The sequence below is a fragment of the Taudactylus pleione genome, unplaced genomic scaffold (assembly GCF_031769625.1).
Source record: "Taudactylus pleione unplaced genomic scaffold, aTauple2 ptg000206l, whole genome shotgun sequence".
In the NCBI taxonomy this organism is placed as follows: Eukaryota; Metazoa; Chordata; class Amphibia; order Anura; family Myobatrachidae; genus Taudactylus; species Taudactylus pleione.
In genome coordinates, this window is record NW_028284608.1 from 8,436,395 (window position 1) to 8,457,300 (window position 20,906).

The window sequence follows — 20,906 nt, forward strand, 5'->3', positions numbered from 1 at the left end:
ATAAGTGCCAGAATTAATATTGAATAAAAAATAATGACATAAAAAATAGATAATAAAAATGTATATATATATGGTATGTCTATAAGTCCATACAAGAACACGTATATTGCAATGATGGTAATTATAGAAGAATGCCTTTTGTGTGTGCACACATCATTTGTGTTGCAATATTACGTGAATATTGCTATAGTGGTGATACTTAATCCAGTTAAAAGTTCCACATTTGATATCCAATTAGGCTGGTTAATGAGTGAACAAGCTGAGATGTGGCTAAGGAAATTTCTAAAGTACCTGCGGTGTTGTAGTGTAGCGAGTGTCTCGGGACACTAATAAGAGTGGAGGGTGGATCTAGCTCTCATATCTCCAGAGGCAGCCAATGGAGCCGGGTTAACCCTGCTTCAGCAAGTCCTCCGTCTCCCGTGCTTACCAGCTGGGCATGCCGTGCTGTTCGGAACAGAGGGTCTCATTCAGACCCGCTCGCAAGCGCTGTATGCTCGCAAGCAGGTCGATGGTGCCCAAGTGCGCATGCGCGAGACCCGGCGAGCGACGGGGAAGCCGTCGCTCGGGGTCTCGCACCAAAGGGGGCGTGCTGTCGATGGTGAGTGACAGCACGCCCCCTTTGGTGGGCGTACCGGGGGCGTGGCTGCCAGACGGAGGCGTTCCCATGGGAACGCCTACCGTCTGGGTCCGGCCCCACTGACATCACTAGTGATGTCAGTGGGAGTGATTTTGGCTCTGATAGAGCCAAAATCACTCCAGGGCTTGCGGCAATGAGACCCTACCGCAGGGTCTCGTCACAAGCCCGATGGTCGCGATGGTCTTGACCATCGCGACCATTATCATGGACGCTCGCATAAGCTGTGGGTGGTAACCCACAGCTATGCGAGCGTCCAAGAGGCCGCTCCAATTTTAGGTAGCCCGGCCCTGATTCAGAGCGAGCGCTCTAGTCAGAGCGTCCGGCTCTGAATCAGGCCCAGAGCCTATTTGGAGATCCAGTAGGCTGATACAGGTTCTCGCTTCTGATTGCACCGCTTGGTATAAGGTAGTCCGGTATCAAAGCTTGTCACATCCAAAAGTACTGACAACCAGGGGGTCCTCTATTATGTTATTTAAAGCATTGCAATGGTGTCTGAATTATAACTTTAGAAATAATGCTTTACAATCATGTTATAAAGCTGACACCATTGCAATGCTTTAAATAACATTACAACAGTGTTGGCATTGTCCTGTCGACATAAATGCTGTTGAAATATTGACTGTCGACAACAATAAGGTCAACAAACTAACTACTTCCATAAAAGCATCATCTATTGTATGTAGTGTCCTCTTATAACACTACACAGAAACTGGTGCTATAGCCAGGGTGGTGTTATAAAAATATAGATATATAGTATATATCGATTTCATGCTTTTAAATGTCCTTTTTTTATGGGGAATATAATTGGTGGTAAGTAAATGAGGTAAAGCAGTAGGAGCCTCAGGGTTGTCTTAACAGCATAGTGGGCCCTGGGCAAAGCAATGCACTGGGGCCCCTACCCACCCATATATGGAAAAAAAAAAAAAAGGTCAATAAAATGAAACCCTCCTGCATGCCCATCAGACCTCCCACACATGTAGAGAGACTCTGGGGTCGATTCAGACCCGGACGCTAAGCTGCGCTCTCACGCTGTCAAAAGGGGCCGGGTATGCAAATTCTGTGATCGTACTGTCTGGTGTAAGGAAGCCCTCTATGTCTTAGACAGCGACGGCAGAGTGAGCGCACGCCGGTGTAAAGACGCCTACTTTTCTTTCTTAGCACAAGTCATCTCCAGGAAGTGTACGATTAATCAGTACCATCGTGAGCCATCGGAGCTGCACGCAGCGCTTGAGGTACCTACCCCACCGCAAGCACTGCGATCACTGCAGGCTGAAATACAACCGTGACGTGTACAATGATGCATCCATGCTAATTATACACACCCATAAAACTCAGTATTGACGGCCAGATACGCCTGCGTTCGCAGCACCACTCCCTCGTTCACAAGCACCTTCCCCTGTTACCACCCACAAACGGCGCTGTCACTCAAATTAGTGCTGCCTTTGTGCAACGAGCGCACGATTCCCGATCGCAGTGACTGGTGCGCGCATGCGCACTGCGACGTATGCGCAGACGGGCGACAATTGCTCATAATGTGCGTCTGCGGCTTAGTGTCCGGGTCTGAATCGGGCCCTCTGTCTGACTGGTCTCAAGCTGACGGATGAAGAGAAACTGGAACTGAGGTGCGTACTCATCAGTGGAGTGGGGGAGGTTAGATCAGAATACAGTGCACCGGCGGCCAGCTTGTATAAATATCACAAATTTACCAACTGGCCGCAGTTGCAGGGGGGCGGGTTGGTGGGCCCCTACAAACTTCGGGCCCTTGGACAAATGCCCAACAAGCCCAATGGAAGAGATGGCCCTGAGGAGCCTCACCCTTCCCCATTTGCAAAATTATCATTTAGCCCATACTTGCCAACTTTTTAAAACTCATCTCCAGGAGAAGCCCGGAGAGGAGACGCAGCTGGCCACTTTGGGGGGCGCAGCCAGGCTTCTATGTCAATAGGCCTCGCCCCAGTCATGGCAAACTGGTGCGAATCACAAGACCACGAGGAGGGGGCAGGGTGAAGTGATTCGATTTTGTGTCATTTAACCCCGCCCCCTTCATATGAAGCTGCGATTCCCGACAACTATTTCCTCATTCTGCCCACTTCACTAGGAAATCTTCCAGGGTTGCGGGGTGGCTATCTGAAAATTCGGGAGCCTCTGCAACTTCCGGGAGAGACGGTGAGTAGGATTTAGCCATGACTAGCTTAGCTGTACATAGCATTCAGGGGCTGATTCTGACTAGGGAGCAAAGCAGGTGGGGCAGATGTAAATGTGCAGAGAGAGATAGATATGAAAGTGACGTGTCCACACTGAAATCTAAATAAAGCTGTCCGACACTTGTGGGCTACATGCAAATTTGCCAGTACTTACCCTGCATACACCCCTTTGCATTTCAACATGGTTTGTCTTGATTCTTATAGCAATGTGTTATATTGACCCCACCCCCTCTCCATAGACCCGTGAAGAGTGGCATTAAACACCCAATCTAGCCCACTTTACTAGGAAGTGGGAGGAATGTGGGAGGACTTCCCGCTCCTCATCTATCCCACACGCTCTCTTTTTCTCTCTTGAGTTACCTAATAAAAACATTGATTGAAGTCAGGCCTCTCATAGGCGAACGCCTGGGGGGTTTCCATCTGCCTGGAAACCCCCTCCCCAGCCCACACCATGACCACAATAGAAATAGTAATATAATAGATTGTTACTAGTGCTACATGTTCTTCTAACTATCACAAATGAAATAATTAGCACCACCTGTGGATCTTTTAACGTGTATCAGCCAGGAATAAATAACCTGTGCACCAACTAGGAGATCTGTAAAACATGCACTGTTAGAGATGTACTGCTATAGAGCCCAATACAGTATGTACATATACAGTATGTCCAGGGCAGTGCTAGGTTCTTCTGCTGATCCTCCAGGCTCCGGGACTTGCTCCAATGGTCTGGGATGGTGCAAACATCTAAAATAAATATGTTCAGCTCAGACAGGATGGCCCTACTGCCGCATATAATGGCTTACTGTGATCACTGGTCCTGTATATCCTGGAATTAATACACACAATACACTTTGAATGATGCTTATTAAAGCTGGTTAAGTACTAATTCTGCCCTCTTCATTGACAGGCCACACTTGCTCTAAAATTAAGCTTTTGGAAACACCCCTCTGGAAATCCTGCGTTTGCCACTGCCCCTTGTCCCATGTCCTAGATGCCTCCCACCCCCACAGCAGGGGATGCTTTTCCAAACTTATCAGCCAATCATACAACAAGAAAAGGTCATATGTCAGAGAAATATTCTATCTCTGTGTTGACCTCATGTCAGTGTCAATTAACAAAATAGCGAAAATTCAGCAAAGTGTCACCAAAAGACCCTCCCAGGGGAAAAATAAAATCGCTTAACAATCCAAGAAACACTTGTCACTGTATTGTCCTTTGTAATATAAGCAAATAGAGGTTCCTCCAAAATGCACAATTATTCAACAATGCATAAGCCCTAAATTCCCCCCAATGTATGAGTGGAATGTATACACCTGTTGGAGAAATACACGACTGGTTAGGTTGGCCTAGTGGTAGCTCCGACCTCCTAGGGGCAATTCAATGACATGCAAAGCCTGTGATGTGCTGCCAGAGCAGCATGGAAACGTTGGCACATTGCGGGCATAGCATCGCTCATTTTACCACCCCATAGCAGTGCGCCGTAAAAACAGCAATGTTGCAGCACTGCAATTATCCATGAAGAGCGCAGCTGCAGCACATTGTGGATACATTAATCAGCCCCTTATTGTCAGTCTAATTATATCCACCTTGTGTGTTTTGGCAACAAATCCTCTGTGGTGAGGTAGACCACATGCCATTTACAAAAGTCTGACAAACACTTGCTGTGCCAATAAACACAAAGCAAAGGCATCTACACTATAATGAAGAAGGCTCCTTCTTTGACCATTTAGAATGTTGGGTAGTCAGCATTATTTATCTACCCTCTGTTTATTCTTTACTACAGACCTTTCTTAATGTCAGTGACATTATATGCCGAGGACACAGAGGCAGGAGGGTGACACGTGAGAAAACAAAGAACCTATAATGAACAAAATATCTTCTCTGCTTTTATTCACTATCAGCGAGATCCTAGTGCAATGTGCTAAAAACAACAACAAGGTTCACTTGGATTTACTTAATATATGTGAATGGGAAAATGGGTAACTTATCTCTCCAATTAAAAAAAAAAAAAAAAAAAAAAAATATATATATATATATATATATATAATTATATATATATACAGTATGAACACTCATGAATTACTCAGGTTCTGTGGCTGATTAAAAACAGGTGAAGTGCAGGCTTCAAGTCACCCAGCCACAGATCCTGTGTAAAGGCCCCCATACATCAGCAATCTCAACACCACAATTGAACAAATTGAAGATTTTTTGCCCGATTTTAGGATTTCCCAATCTAGCAATCTGCGCCCATACATTACAGATCTTTGTATACAATCATCTGCAATTGCTGCAATCTGCTGATGTATGGAGGCCTTAATTCATGAGTGCATGAGTGTTCTAGTTTAATGGATAGTACAGTAAACGTAAATATACAATATATACAGTATATATATATTATATATATATATATGTATATATTGTGATATGATCAGGGTAGGGGGTCCCTCTCCTAGGGTAGGTGGACACCTCCTTACACACAGCAGCCAGGAAACAGCACTCCAGTCGTGGGTTTTCGTGCAAGCTGGTCGGCACTAGTTTTTATTGTCTAACACCAATAGACAAATAAACCAAACATTAAATACCTCCTAGCCCGGCTGGGCACTGACTAGACAGGTAATTTCCTCTCTACAAGTGGCAAGGCCTACTACCTCACCACAAACACAGCACTTTCAAAAGGTCAGTGTTTCTGAACAAACCTCAGTGTCTGTTCTCCCCAGGGTGTGTGAGACACTGCATCAAAACTCTTACACAGCTATATTGAGCCACTTCCAGGTGTAATCCCTAATTAGCCTGCTCACAGGCTGAAAGGCCTAACACCTGAAACGGCCCTGTGGATGGAGCCCTCCCTTCTCTCTCACATCCACACCCCCAGGACCCATTCTCCGGCTTTTACCAAAAGCCGATACTCAGATCTGTTTGTAAAACAGACTCTTCCTGGGGGTTAAAACACATATTACAGGAATCTGGGACACAAATACACGCCATCCCTAACTTCTCCAGTGCTTCTATCACAATGTATATATATATATATATTATATATATATATATATAAAACGTTGTGTCTGTCTGTTTGTACCAAGTTGGCACAACAAGTACTGAACCAATTGTAATGAAAACTGCATAATTTTGTAGTGGAAACTCCAAGAAATAACCAGCACTTTGTCTCATCTCGATCCGTCAAGACACAGCTGAGCAATAACAAAAATAAAATGTATAGACATCATCAATGCAAGAGATAGGTGTGGTACCATGTGCATGGTGGGTATGGGGTGGGGGAGAGGTGCTTTGGGCCCACGGTCACTTGAATAGGATAGGCTACATATTAGTCTGTGCACAGGGCACACAGTGACATAGGTGTGAGTGGTGAATGAATAGGAGAGGTTACATAGCAATCTGTGCACAGGGCGCACAGTGACATTGGTGTGAGTGGTGGGTGAATAGGATAGGATACATAGCAGTCTGTGCACAGGGCACGCAGTGACATTGGTGTAAGTGGTGGGTGAATAGGATAGGTTACATAGCAGTCTGTGCACAGGGCACACAGTGACATTGGTGTGAGAGGTGGATGAATAGGACAGGCTACATAGCAGTCTGTGCACAGGCCTCACAGTGACATTGGTGTGAGAGGTGGGTGAATAGGATAGGTTACATAGCAGTATGTGCACAGGGCACACAGTGACATTGGTGTGAGTGGTGGGTGAATAGGATAGGCTACATTGCAGTCTGTGCACAGGGCACACAGTGACATTGGTGTGAGTGGTGGGTGAATAGGACTGGCTACATAGCAGTCTGTGCACAGGGCACACAGTGACATTGGTGTGAGTGGTGGGTGAATAGGACTGGCTACATAGCAGTCTGTGCACAGGGCACACAGTGACATTGGTGTGAGTGGTGGGTGAATAGGACTGGCTACATAGCACTCTGTGCACAGGGCACACAGTGACATTGGTGTGAGTGGTGGATGAATAGGATAGGCTACATAGCACTCTGTGCACAGGGCACACAGTGACATTGGTGTGAGTGGTGGGTGAATAGGACTGGCTACATAGCAGTCTGTGCACAGGGCACACAGTGACATTGGTGTGAGTGGTGGGTGAATAGGATAGGCTACATAGCACTCTGTGCACAGGGCACACAGTGACATTGGTGTGAGTGGTAGATGAATAGGATAGGTTACATAGCAGTCTGTGCACAGGGCACACAGTGACATTGGTGTGAGTGGCAGATGAATAGGATAGGTTACATAGCAGTCTGTGCACAGGGCACACAGTGACATTGGTGTGAGTGGTGGGTGATTAGGAGAGGTTACATAGCAGTCTGTGCACAGGGCACACAGTGACATTGGTGTGAGTGGTGGGTGAATAGGAGAGGCTACATAGCAGTCTGTGCACAGGGCACACATGACATTGGTGTGAGTGGTGGGTGAATAGGATAGGTTACATAGCAGTCTGTGCACAGGGCACACAGTGACATTGGTGTGAGTGGTGGGTGAATAGGATAGGCTACATAGCAGTCTGTGCACAGGGCACACAGTGACATTGGTGTGAGTGGTTTATGAATAGGATAGGCTACATAGCAGTCTGTGCACAGGGCACACAGTGACATTGGTGTGAGTGGTTTATGAATAGGATAGGCTACATAGCAGTCTGTGTACAGGGCACATAGTGACATTGGTGTGAGTGGTGGGTGAAGGCGCTGCTGCTACCAGTCTGTATAGCGCTGATGGTTACTTGGGTCACTCCCACGACAGATCCCCTATGCGCAGCAGTACAACTAGAACAGCTCAAATAAAAAAATGCTATATACTAGCAATAGCTTTTATATATATATATATATATATATATATATATATATATATAGCTAATATTGTATGGTTTGCCTGTTCTGCTCTGTAGAATATATAGGTAGTAGATAAATAGATAATAATAATGATGATGATCCATGCAATTATCCATTTGCACACTCATATCCTGGTATGCTCTTTGAAAGCAAAGTCTTGGGGTTTTGTCCTAATTTATCTGGATGCTGTTTGTGAGTTGATACAACTGTGTCTTGTACATGTAAAAGAAGTGGAATGTTAAGGATGGGTGATACATTCTTGGCTGACAGGGGAGATAAGCAGAGTCTGACATGAACCATTTGTGGGAAATGGTACCAGGTTTCTGTGTCTCCAGCCTAAAATTCCTCCTGGAGATGAGGAACCAGGTGCATTTATAGAAAACGAGAACGTGATCTATAGTTATAGACCCAAACTTCGCTGTATTAATCTTTGTATCAGGAGACAGAGGGCTTGATTCTCAGTTCAGTGTAATGCTGGGTACACACTATGCGATATGGGTACCCATCGATGGCACGGAGCATGAAACGATTTATCACGCTGGCCTACATACTGCATGATCTGAGTGTATGACCCAGCGACATATTGCCCTATGATGCAATTAGCAGCATAGCATTGTTCATTGCATCGCACGGCAGATAAGACGATGCGATGAATGACCCACGTGCACACACAATGAGCCGTACACATTATACGATCTGCACGATATATTGTTATGATGCTCGTCCTAACGATATATCATAAGACGGTTCGCATAGTGTGTACCCAGCTTTAAGCAAAAAAGAGCAAATAACTTTGCACCTTGATAAAACCACGCTGCACTAGATGTGGAAGATTTAAAATAACCAGAGAGATTTATATTTGCGAGGAGTGTGTCCAAACTCAAATCTATATTGCAGTGTACAAATAAAGCTGTCCAGCTTTTGTGAGCTACATTCTGTGCAAAAGCAGCCAATATTTACCCTGCATGCAAACAAATAAATGTATATGTACCCCCTTCATTGCAACATGGTTTGTTCCAGGTGCAGTTACTTGCTTTTTTTTAATATTGTTCTGCGTTAAATGTGGGTCAATTTGGTTACTGCAACACACTCTGCATTACATGCCGGCCACTGCTACACTGTCTGCATTAGATGGCGGGCACTCCGGCAATCTGCATTTCTTGGCAGGCACTGTGACACTCTGCATTACATAGTGGGCACTGTGACATTCTCTGCATTACATGGTGGGCACTGCAACACTCTGCATTATATGGAGAGCACTGTGACACTGTCTGCATTACATGGCAGCCACTGCGACACTCTGCATTACATGGAGAGCACTGCGACACTGTCTGCATTACATGGCAGCCACTGCGACACTCTGCATTACTTGGCAGGCACTGTGACTCTCTGCATTACATAGTGGGCACTGTGATACTCTGTCTGCATTATTTGGCGTGCACCGTGATACTGAATTATATGTTGGGCACTGCAACACTCTGAATTATATGGTGGGCACTGCAGCACTCTCTACATTATGTGGTGGGCACTGATAGTCTGTGTATTATATGGCAGACACTGCAATGCTCTCTGCATTATATGCCAGTCACTGCAACATTCTCTGCATTATATTGTGGTCGCTGTGATGTTCTCTGCATTATATGGTGATCACTAAAATGCTCTCCTTATTGTCTGCCGGTCAATAAAAATGCTTTCAGTGGTGTATGGCAGTCACTAAAATGTCATCAGCTTTGTATAGTAGTCATTACAAATGCTATCAGTATTGTATGGCAGTCACTAAAATGCTGTACATATTGTCAGGCACTCACAAAGATCGCAGATGGATGAGCGATTTTTACACTATTGCGCATGCATAATTTTTTGAGATATCACTGCACATGCATCAAATTAGGAGTGCAAAAATTGCATGGATCTGCATCAATTGGTAAACGCAAGCAGTAACAGGTAAGCAGGAAAACGGGCTGTAACTGGATGGGGAGCACTGAGTTGCATGACACAAGTAATTTTCATAGGGATGTTAAGGGCATGTCGTTTATTTTCCAAAGTTGAAGAGACGGCAGGGGAGAGTGGGGGTGCTAACATCTATCTTGCCTCCAGGCGACTGGGATGAAATTACGCCACTGTCTATCTACCGACTGATCAGCCATAACTAAAGCCACCTGCCTGATATTGTGTAGGTCTCCCTCGTGCCACCAAAACAGCTCTGTCCCGTCAAGGCACGGACTTCACAAAACCTCTGAAGGCATCCTGTGGTATCTGGCACCAAGATGTTGGCAGCAGATCCTTTAAGGCCTGTAAGTTGCGAGGTAAGGCCTCCATGGCTCAGACTTGTTTTTCCAGCACATCCCACAGGTGATCGATCGGACTGAGATTTGGGGGATTTGGAGGCCAACTCAACACCTTCAACTCTTTGTCGTGCCATCAAAATTAAGAATGTCTCTTTATTACATACTCTATTTCCTGCTGGCGGCACCTGTGGAGCATTTATCTAACAACCACTGGCCACGGCACATCTCTCACTTTACAGTTAACAATCTCCCTTTCAGACTGTCCAATAATCCTTTCGAGGCTCAGGCAGAAGTGTGGCACCCTTTCCCTCAAAACCACATATACTTCGCCATCCCAGGAGGAAGTGAGGAGGCTGAAGAGGTGTTGCAAATTGGTGCTGCTGCTGGAAGAATGCCTCTGGCGCTGATGTCACCTGACCGAGGATGCAAGGGGAAATCAATGTAATTCATGTCTGTCCACACCAGTAAGCCCTGAATTCTCATTTGTAATGACAAAATAAACTGAAGGAGTAGTGCTGTTTGGAGGTCATTACAAAAGGCACCTGTAAATTGTGCCAAACAATATATAAAAAATGTATATAATAAGCTAATAAAATGAGATATGTGCACAGATCACCATGTTTGGGTTCTAAATCATTGTCGTGTTTTGGATTTCTTTAAACATTTATAAAAACAGCTACAATCATGTAACTTAGATCTGTTTTTGTTCCTATGGTATTATTAGTATTGATAACATTCATTCCCAGTCAATTTTGACAACCTCACAGCATCTAAAATTACAAGGGAGGGAGTCAATCAGCGGGCAGTTTATTTGACAGCCTCCCCACTGTCTGAGGATTGCCAGCCCTGGGCCGACCAGTTTGGGGCTAGTTATTGCTTTGGCAGGGGGACCGCATGCTGCATGTCCCCCTGCTATGGCGTTTCCACCCCGGCTGGTTCATCTTGGAGCTGGTCAATGAAAAATAGGGGAAACCCCATTCCAGTTTTCCCCTCGGTTTTCCATGACCATGACCAAACCAAGCCATTTAAAAAAATAAACTAAAAAAAATAAACCTTAAATACTTTTAACACCAAAGCCTGCAAAGATCATACTAATCTGTGCAGTACTTGGAATCCGCTGACATCTGTCAGTGGATTCATGCTTTGATTTGACAGCAGAGTCTATTGTATATGGGGAAAATCGACTGATCTTGCACATGACATTTTGGCGATGTCCAACGATTACAAATCGACAACAAACACAAATCTTACTAAATTTACCTCTAGGTGTACAAGGACACATCTGTATGAAACTTACTGTATATATATATATATATATATATATTTTATATATATAAACAATGCCTTTATCTTGCGCTACAATAATGCAGCACCTCAAGTAGCTCCCCTATTAGTGGGAGCAATAAATAACAGAAATAACAAAAAACACTTAGAGGGCGCCCTAATCACATAAAAGTTTTTTGCCGAAGACAAGAGCTTAAACACTATATTGTAGCATTGGGAGGAAGATCCAATCAGGAATGTCAAATGCTGGACACTGATGAAAATGTTCCTTTCTGTTATTATTGTTTTTTTCTCAATAATGGTTCTAAATAGACCCTCTCACCAAAGAACACCCAGAAAATTTGGCCAATAAGGCCACACATTAGAATCAATCCAAAAATTATTTATTTTTCAGAAATTTTTAATAAAATTCACTAGTCATATGACATCAATTTTAAAAATATTACTTCATTACTAAAAAATTGCTTACATCAGTAATGATCCAATGCCACAGTTTGGGAGAAATAAGTATCCTGCTTCTACCCACACAGGGGTTAGATTTTTTATAGCAGGTTCCTGGAGTGAATTTAGATCACCTTATAAATCTTAATTGAAACAAGGATCTCATCCTATCCAATTTAATATCAGGATTGGTTACATCATTTGTTCTGGTCCCAATTGATATAAGGATATTCTTTTAACCAACCTATAATCAGGATTGGTTACAGTGTTTATTTTGAATTGTTTACCCCTGATGAAATCCTCTCGGACGAAACGCGTAGGATATTAATCTGTGGAATCCGATTGCCCTAAGGGAGGAACCAGCTATAAAAGATCTAACCCCTGTGTGGAGTCTCCTGACAAAATCCAAGGATGAAACATGTTGGGGCGTGGCCTGGCGTGACCCTCTGTTACTGCTTGACTGGCTGCATTAGATCCTGTAGACGTTCGGGTGAAACACCAGCCTTATTGTTATTTACATCACTGTTTATGCTTGCGGTGGTTTTAGACCACCTACTTTGGTATGCACACTGACCTGGAGTTTCTGTTTTTTATGCAATAAAACTTTTGTCTATATTTGATGCACAATGTGGCGCCCCCTTTTTGTGCTCTAATATTTCAGATTTCTACCCATTAGGATCTGGGTCTGTGTGAGGGGAAGACGCCGGCTGATTTGCTGTGGCTGCTGGCCTGTGCACTATTAAGATTTAAATTAAGACCAAAAAGACACAGTCTAGTGTGTCTCTGTGAAATCACTTCAGGACTGTGGTATCCTGTCTCTATTTCATTTACTATTTTGTACTAGCGCACTGAGTTTTTGTTGTTGTTTTACATATATACATATATATATATATATATATATATATATAAACCACTAACACTTCCTGAAGCAGCACAGTGCAATAGAACAGCACTCACGTTTAGCAGGTAGAAATGTTCTTTTATTTACATAGAGATAAGCAGCAGCGCTGCAACTGCCCGACGTACGTTTCAACTGTAATGTCAGTTTTCTTCAGTATACATATTTTGGATTAACTTGCATTACACAAATTTGCAAAATAGTGTAATGTAAGTACAGACATCTTGAATAATAATAAACCACAACCCATTCCTGTCTTATACGGATATGTGTATATATACGGTATATTACAATGACATAAGAGAGGTTCCGACTGATCGCCTGTAGGGGGCAATAATTATATTATGCATTTATCCTGCAAAAATAAATCACCTTTTACTCCAAGTCACCCATGTATAATACATTTTATAATTGCAGTTAAATAAGCGTATCTATATTCTATACATACATTTGACTATTTTTCTTATATCAATACCATCACTGGAAATCCTGATATTTAAATTTATGTTCAGCATACTTTAATGTATGCAACATTCTTAACAAATTCAGCCTAATAAAACAAAAACAAAAATAACAGATACCAATTTCTTGAAACTTGTATTTAACACTTATTTTAGTGCATCACTGCTTGAGACAAAATACAAAGAAGAAGAATAGAACAATATGACAAATTCTGAGTTTATTAGATTTCAAAGTCTCAATGAAAGTTATGTCTTTGCAGAATGGTTTAAGAGTCATGGAACGTAAAAGATGAGGTGATAGCAGTCACGCATAGAAGAGTCTCCACACCATTGGAGTTCTATGTAATCCCACAGCTAGCATGCTATAATCCATGGTGTTATGTCATCAGCTGAAGAGGTTATAAATGGGCTCTCTGCAGGTCTCCTCAGATGTCTTACACACAGGAAGTCTGGATAACATGGAACTGGAAGAAGTGCTTCCCTTATGATGAAAGCTGTATATATATATGGCAAGCATATATATATATATATATATATATATATATATATATATATATATATATATATATATATATTCTGTATAAATAAGAGTTGATTCTTCTTCTGGTTCTCATTCCTGGCCTCCAGTTAGTTTATGGAAAAGTTCTTCATCCAAAGTCTCATTCTGGTCTTTTGATCGAGTAGAGAGGAAGATATAACCTCCTATATATTCATGAACCACTTTGCAGCTTGCACTTTGACACATGAAGGCGATGGAAATGTTAGGGTCAAATTCAATGGCGACCTAGAAGACAAACACAATGACAAGTAAAAGAAAGGAGCTGATTTTATGCCTGGTACGGAAGGGGACCGGGCCACTGCGCAAAATAATTACACAAGTTATTCACATATTTAAATGCTCTATTGATCGATTCCATTAGGGGCGTAGGAGAATCAGCAATGTAGGAGGTACCGTGATGGGCAAATAAGCACACCGCCGTACCGTCAAGGCAATGTACTGTGACCCCTATCTCTTGGCTAACTGAACACTTTCAGAGTGACTGATTATAAATAAGCATTTTGCCCTATTTCTTTAGTAAATACAGACGGAGGGATTGCATAAGTGCAATTGTTTTTTTTTATTTTTTTATTTTGAGTGGGGTTACCCTTTAGAACAAAAAATATATTCTAATGATGACCTCAATCCTGCAAATGGTAGCACATTGCACAGCCACATTGTCTACTGTCTATAAATTCTACGAAAATGTTGGATCATTTTAGGTGGATTATCAGATCTTTCATCTAACAACTAGAACTTTATGTAATTCAATATTAATGTTTCTAAGGGTGGGTACACACTAGAACGACAGTCAATCTTGCCAATGGTCTGGGTGATTACTCTTCGTCCCAGACCATGCAAGATTGCCGCTACACACTAGGAAGATTTAATGAACGACGGAGCGATCACTCGTTCCGTCCTTCATTAAACTACACAGCCCCGTATGGTATATCGTGTGATTGGCCATACATGCGACCTGCGGGAGTGCACAATCGGTCATACACACTGCACGATATGCCCGATTTATCTTTCTGATTTGCCTGAATTGGGCAAATCGGGCCAATATTGTGCAAGTGTGTACCTGGCCTAAATGACACTTAGAAGAATAATTTTGAAGATACCTGTTGTATTTCCCAGTTAACATTCCATTGTTTCATGTTGGAGTATCTCCAGGTTGTGACAGGGTCCCCAGTTGCCATATCTATCCTGATAAGTCTGTTGTAGGATACACCAAGTAGTTCATCTTTCTTGATATCCTTAAATCTGTTGAAATAGTGAAGACGTTTCTATTACCATCAATGTTACTATCCATAATGGGGAAAACGAGGGCAGATGTTTTATGAATTGATAGATCCAAAATAATCTTCCCTTTAGCTGGCAAAAACCACCCTCTAGTGTTCTGGTTCAGATTCGATTTTGGATTTCTTAAAAAATTGAATAAAACAGCTGACAATCATGTCTTTTGGACCTTGAAATAGGACAGTGGCCTTGGGACTCTTACAGATCACCGTCTAAGCCCTTTCACCTTCTCCTCTTCCTTCCCACTTCTCCGTATCATACTTTTACTTCTGTCTCTGGAACTCTCTCCCTTTTTTCTATTGTTGAGAACATTTGCAAGCCTGAGCTGTTTTGCTATAGCTTGCTGCTGTGAGGGGGGATGGGGCAGTGCTGGTACTACCAGGGTCTGGTAGCGTGTATAGGGGCCCTGGACCAACCATCGAGGAGGATAAATGTGACCACACCCATAATTATGGTAAGTTTCAATGAGCGGTCCTGTGTTTGTTCATGTCCACCTTTAGCACCTGGGCCTGCCATAGGTCTCAGCAACTCTGGTTATATTGTACAGTACCCAGAGCCGTAACTAGACTTTTTGGTGCCCTGTGCCAGAAAGAGCATTGGCGCCCTACTCATTTTTCAAAGGGACATAATGCACCCGAAAAAGGGCCATGGCTTCATGGGGAAGGGCCAGGGAATAGATAGGAGAGGCCAGGAGATGTTGGGGATGAAATAAGAGGGAGCTACAAGCAAGAATGATAATAAACAGAAATTTGACAGGCCCAAACAGCGCCCCCTGACCTATGGTGCCCTGTGCGATGGCACAGGCCGCACTACCCTAGCTACGGCCCTGACAGTATGCTTGGGATGCAGTGACATTACTGGCGTCCGGAATGCCGGACGTCAGAATCCCGACACCCTGTACTAAAAATAGGCATCGAAATCCTGACGCCCACCTTCAGCCGTCGGTATTTCATTCCGATTCCGTAAGTTTTATCCTTAGTTTTCTTTTGTACATTTCTTTGCTGAAGGCCATAAACCACGTGCTTTAATGATGGTAACTTTGCTATGCACACACTGCATGTAAATGGGAGGTCCGCAGTGACAAGGCATTGACAATGTGTTTAAGACAAACCAACATAGGAAGCATGCAGGAGCCCAATGCTAAACCTCTAGAGGCTTTGGGAATCCTGACGGTTCCTGACAACAGAACTCTCCAGGTAAGAATCTTCATGTTGTCAACTACAACCTGAACCAATACTAATTTCAAGTTGAAATAAAGTTTTCACGTAATGTTTGAATTTATTACATATTTAACAAGACCTAAAAGGTGGAATTCTCCCCGTTCAACTAACCTCCATTTGTCTCTTGAAAGGAAGAAATCAACAGCAAAAGAATAACAAATTTGCTGATAAAACCTATGAAAAATATGAACTTTACCTTACAATATAGTAGGCCAAGCCAAACTCTGGGAGCGATTGCCATGCCTGGATAAACCTCATTTTGGCTTCAACGAGAGGCATCTGAGAAATGTTCTGCTGTGCCTCCAGAATGCGGGAAGCCAACTGTGAAAACAAAAATATTTTAAGTACAAAAGTGACGCTAACAAGTGTGTAAGCTCCTGTGAATAATAGCTGTATAAATGGTGAGTTCTGTTGCCGTAGCTTATTATAAGTAATTTCTGAGGTCTTCAGTGTTCATTAGCTACAAGAAATAACACATTCCCTAATGCAACTTACCGTATTACAGATATTACGAGTCTGACATTCCTATTGTTCATAAAACAACATGGCCTGTGGTCTCATGCCTCAATACTGTCATGGAAATGAGCGTAATAGGCGTAATGGCCACTGTACTGTAACACATAAGGACACTAGGGCCCTTATTTAAAGGTGCACGCTAACTACACGCAACGCTAATATTTATGCAGTTGGGCGTTGTTGGTAATATTGCGCATATGTCCGAATCGCACTGCAGAAGCGTCCCGATGGTTATCGCCAGGAGACACAGAGCAAATTTGGATGTAAGTGCCCTGGATTTTAGTGGGTGTTACTGGGAAGTAACAGGCGGGGGTGGTTAGGCAGACACGGGTGTATCGCAGTGTTCAGACGGAGCAATTGTACCTGCCATAGAGCCGATGTAAGCTTCGATGGTGCGACCGATGTGCAGATTAGCACCGCAGCCAGTGGCTGTCTCAGTAGGAAGCTCACCGGTCGCTGCATTATCAAATACACAGGTGTAGATTTACTCAGCTTCTAAGACAGAAAAGTGGTGATGTTGCCCCTAGCAACCAATCAGAGTCTAGCTATCATTTCTCCATTGCATTCTAGAAAATGATACACAGAATCTGATTGGTTGCTAGGGGCGGGATGCAGCAGAAGTAGAAATGCGGTCAAACCCCCAAAATGCGGGTTTGACCGCATTTCTCATATGCACCAGGCCCCAGAATGCGATGCACTCTGGGGCTTGGATGTGATGGGTAACGCCATGGGCTTCTATCGGGAGAGTGCTGTGAGAGGGATCCAATGGGACCCCTCCCAGCACCCCCGCGGCGAATGCGTCCTTCTGCATGCCAGAGATGCGTCTGGGTAATAGACCCGGAAGTCCCTCCATCGTAAAGGAGGTCCGAGAGAGAGGTCCTTTGCGGTGTTCGTCATGCATACCGGTGTTGCTAACGCCGGCATGCATGTGAAGGTTGGTGGGGTGCATTGCATCCTGAATGTGATGCGTCATGCATCCTGCCCCAAGTGTTCTGTGACCATATAGAAAAAAGGTCATATTCTGAGTTTTACTTGTGGTAGCACCACAAAAAGGGGTAATGTGCCACGGAAACAATTATTCTACATGTATGTGTGTATTATGTAGGTATGTATGTATGTATGTATGTATGTATGTATGTAGGATTGTTCATGAAATACCTGTTTTGTTTTGTACTTCTTGGCATACTTTGGGGACACTAAACACTCTGGCTTGATGTCCACGTTCTCAATGTCAGAAGGCATTTGTGCTGTAGTATTTCTGTTCTTCATCCGGAGGAACGAGAGAATGTTTTGGACTTCTGATCGATACGAGCTATCCGCCATTGTCTTTCCTTTTGATGCCAGTATGCAAGCGGCCATCCATTTGGCATACTGGGCTTCCTGGTTTTGGAAGGTAACAGGAATTTAATACAACCGAATTATGTGAACAGCACTAAGCAGGTACAAGATAGTAAAGAAAGGCAGAATATAAATCCATTTATTTAAGTATTTGACCAGATTCCAATTCCTGTTACAAAATATTCTGCAGACTCTCAAACTGACTCCAAACTCTTATTTACTGTACATATTCAGGATAGGCAGGAGCAGCTTATGACCTGTAGTCCAGATGAGTTCAGCACATTTTTATCTGTTTGTGGTTTATGTGCTAAAGTTGATTTCTTAGATACTTTTTATTTAGTTTTTTTTTTACATAGTTTATACACAAGAAACTTCATTAAAAACTAAATTATCAGCAGTGTTTAGCAGAATACTTACATTTTTCATGTTAACATGAGTACAAGGTAAAATTTCTCAGGGACTACAGAGGGGATTATTTGTAATCATACCCTCAGACAGCAATTCAAATTTACAGATAAAGTACCAACCAATAAGCTTCTATCTGTCATTTTTTCTAGCACAGACTGTAAAATGACAGAAGCTGACCGGTGGGTACTTTATCTCTCTCCAAGATTTGGTAAATCTCCCCCTGTGTTTTTTTTGGAAGTGCTTACCTGGTTATTGTATGTATATGGTGTATTATGTAATGTCAGTAATTATTATATGTTGGACCCATATCCTGTGTCAGTGATTAGTAACCAGCGTATCGGGAATCAGGACACATTTGTGAGTCACAAAATCCAGCTGGATGTCTCACAAAAATATCTAATAAGGATTATATTATAATTATCTGTTTATATAGCTCAAACACATTACGCTGTGCTTTTCAATCAGAGAATGCAGAGATTGCGGTCTACCACAGACACACTAACCAATACACACACAATTTTGTCAACAGTATATTGACCGACCTTTGTGATTTTTAAAAAGTCTAAGGGAACTTGGGCAAAGCCCACCCACACATTGAGGCCTGATGTAGTGCTTGATGGAAATGGTGCATACAGTATGTTCCTCCTGATCTGCATACACAGATAAATGCATATATTTACTCATATGCAGAATTGTACACTTCTTGTGGTGCTCCCTCCCCCTATGTGTACTCTTAGTTATTATTTATATACTATTAGTTTGCTACTTATCATCGTCACCAGTGCACACTTGCACCTATCCTATACTAGGTGCAAATGATATGCCCACAAACAGGTGTACTTATGTGTATGTCCAACACTGCATAGCCCGCAGTTGCATAGACATGCCCTCACTGACCATTGCCCACGTTAAGATGCTCGGCTACACCTCAGTTACACTTCTTCAGTCTTAAGTGTAGATGAGAGTGAAATGCTTCCCCCCAACCTCGCTACTTACCTTCAGTATCCCAGCGGTCGGGATGTCGGTGCCGGGCTTGTGATAGATGGCAGGATTTGGGCGCCACTAATATCAGTGCCGGCATTGCAGCAATCGGGATATTGACTGTAGGAATCGGTATGGGATGCCGGCAGTCGGGATCCCAGCTGTCAGAATCTCGACACCGGTATCCCAACAGGGCTATCATTACGACACTTGTTGTTCAGTATGCTAACCCTTACCCTCTACCTACCCTAACCCTCCCGGGATTCCAACGCCGGTAATATCAGTGTCGGCATCACGGCCTCGGGGAATACTGACTGTATCCCACGCCGACACCAAAAAAAAAATCTAATTTATTAAACTGTACAGTTGCCCTAAAACATTTTTTTAGAGAACTGATTGTCTGACCTAGTAACCATTAACAATGAAAGAATAGCATAATTATAGTACTAATATACTACTGCATATAAAATATACTTTCATACTTACATTATCACATCTTAAGTAAATTTCATTCATTCCTTCTGCAAATGGTATTAATAGTTTAATCCCAAATCGTTTCTGTGATACATTTACATCTGGTACAACTTCAGAACCTGAACAGAGACAGACATAGCAAATTCAATACTTCCACCCATGTGAATATGGAAACGCTTTATTTATTTATTTAAGTTATGCTTAAATATGCTCGAGAAACAGTTTGTGCTTTTCTAATATACATATGTAATCCATACACATAGATTCATATAGATCACATAATAAATCAATAATTTATTTACTGTATGTCACAAGGACAAGTTGACTATTTTTAATGCCCTTGGATACCGCACAGCTCCGCTGTGCTCTCTACATTGTATTAAACAGCAGTAGTCAGATAGCAGGTTTGTACTTTTTTTCAAGGGTAATGAAAACAGTGCTGCGTGTTGACATAAAGACATGCCTACAAAACACAGCAAGAAGATTTAGTAAAAATAAAGCAATGTATTTTGCAGAACTTGTATGAAGGAACGTATAAGACAGTACATTATAGTCATGTGAATGTGGAGAGTCACTCCTATGTTACAGTCATGCTGCAGCGTTGACCAGCTGCCTGTGTAATGTTTTCACCACTCATTAGATGGCGATTGCCCTTTTCCCTGATTTGTATAAACATGTCATGGTCAGTTGGATACATTGCTACACTCACTACTAGCCGGATTACTGAAGGAATGTTGTGCCCCTGTGGGAGGTGTATGGAAGCTAGGAAACATTGTTTATATTAGTGACTCCTGTTTTATATCATTGTATATATAGCAGACATGCTTTGCATTTTCAATTTGAAAATAGATTAAATAAAACTTAGCAATGTACACACTAGAGATGTGCGGTTCGGTTCTCCAGAGATCCGAATCCACACAAATTTCATGGATCTGGACAGACCCGAGTCGCATTTCGGAAATTGTTAAAAGAAAAAAAAAAAGTTTTATAAACTTTTGTTAAAAATAAAATCCAGATCCAAAACCAATGCTAAAGCTAATTCAATCGCAACAGCGATCTCTCACGGATCGCAATTGCGAA

General features: G+C 42.7%; 1 protein-coding gene across 1 annotated transcript in view; it reads right to left on the reverse strand.

Annotated features, from left to right (window-relative positions):
- Positions 1–13,253: 13,253 nt before the first annotated feature.
- FERMT1 (FERM domain containing kindlin 1) overlaps positions 13,254–20,906 on the reverse strand; it is a 96,472-nt gene continuing 88,819 nt past the window's right edge. The window contains exons 11-15 of the mRNA XM_088478037.1: positions 19,839–19,945; positions 17,784–18,005; positions 16,306–16,430; positions 14,712–14,853; positions 13,254–13,836 (exon numbers count right to left, since the gene is read on the reverse strand). Of these exons, the coding sequence (XP_088334163.1) occupies positions 13,663–13,836; positions 14,712–14,853; positions 16,306–16,430; positions 17,784–18,005; positions 19,839–19,945 (770 nt within the window). The 3' untranslated portion in view covers positions 13,254–13,662. The remainder of the gene's footprint in view (positions 13,837–14,711; positions 14,854–16,305; positions 16,431–17,783; positions 18,006–19,838; positions 19,946–20,906) is intronic.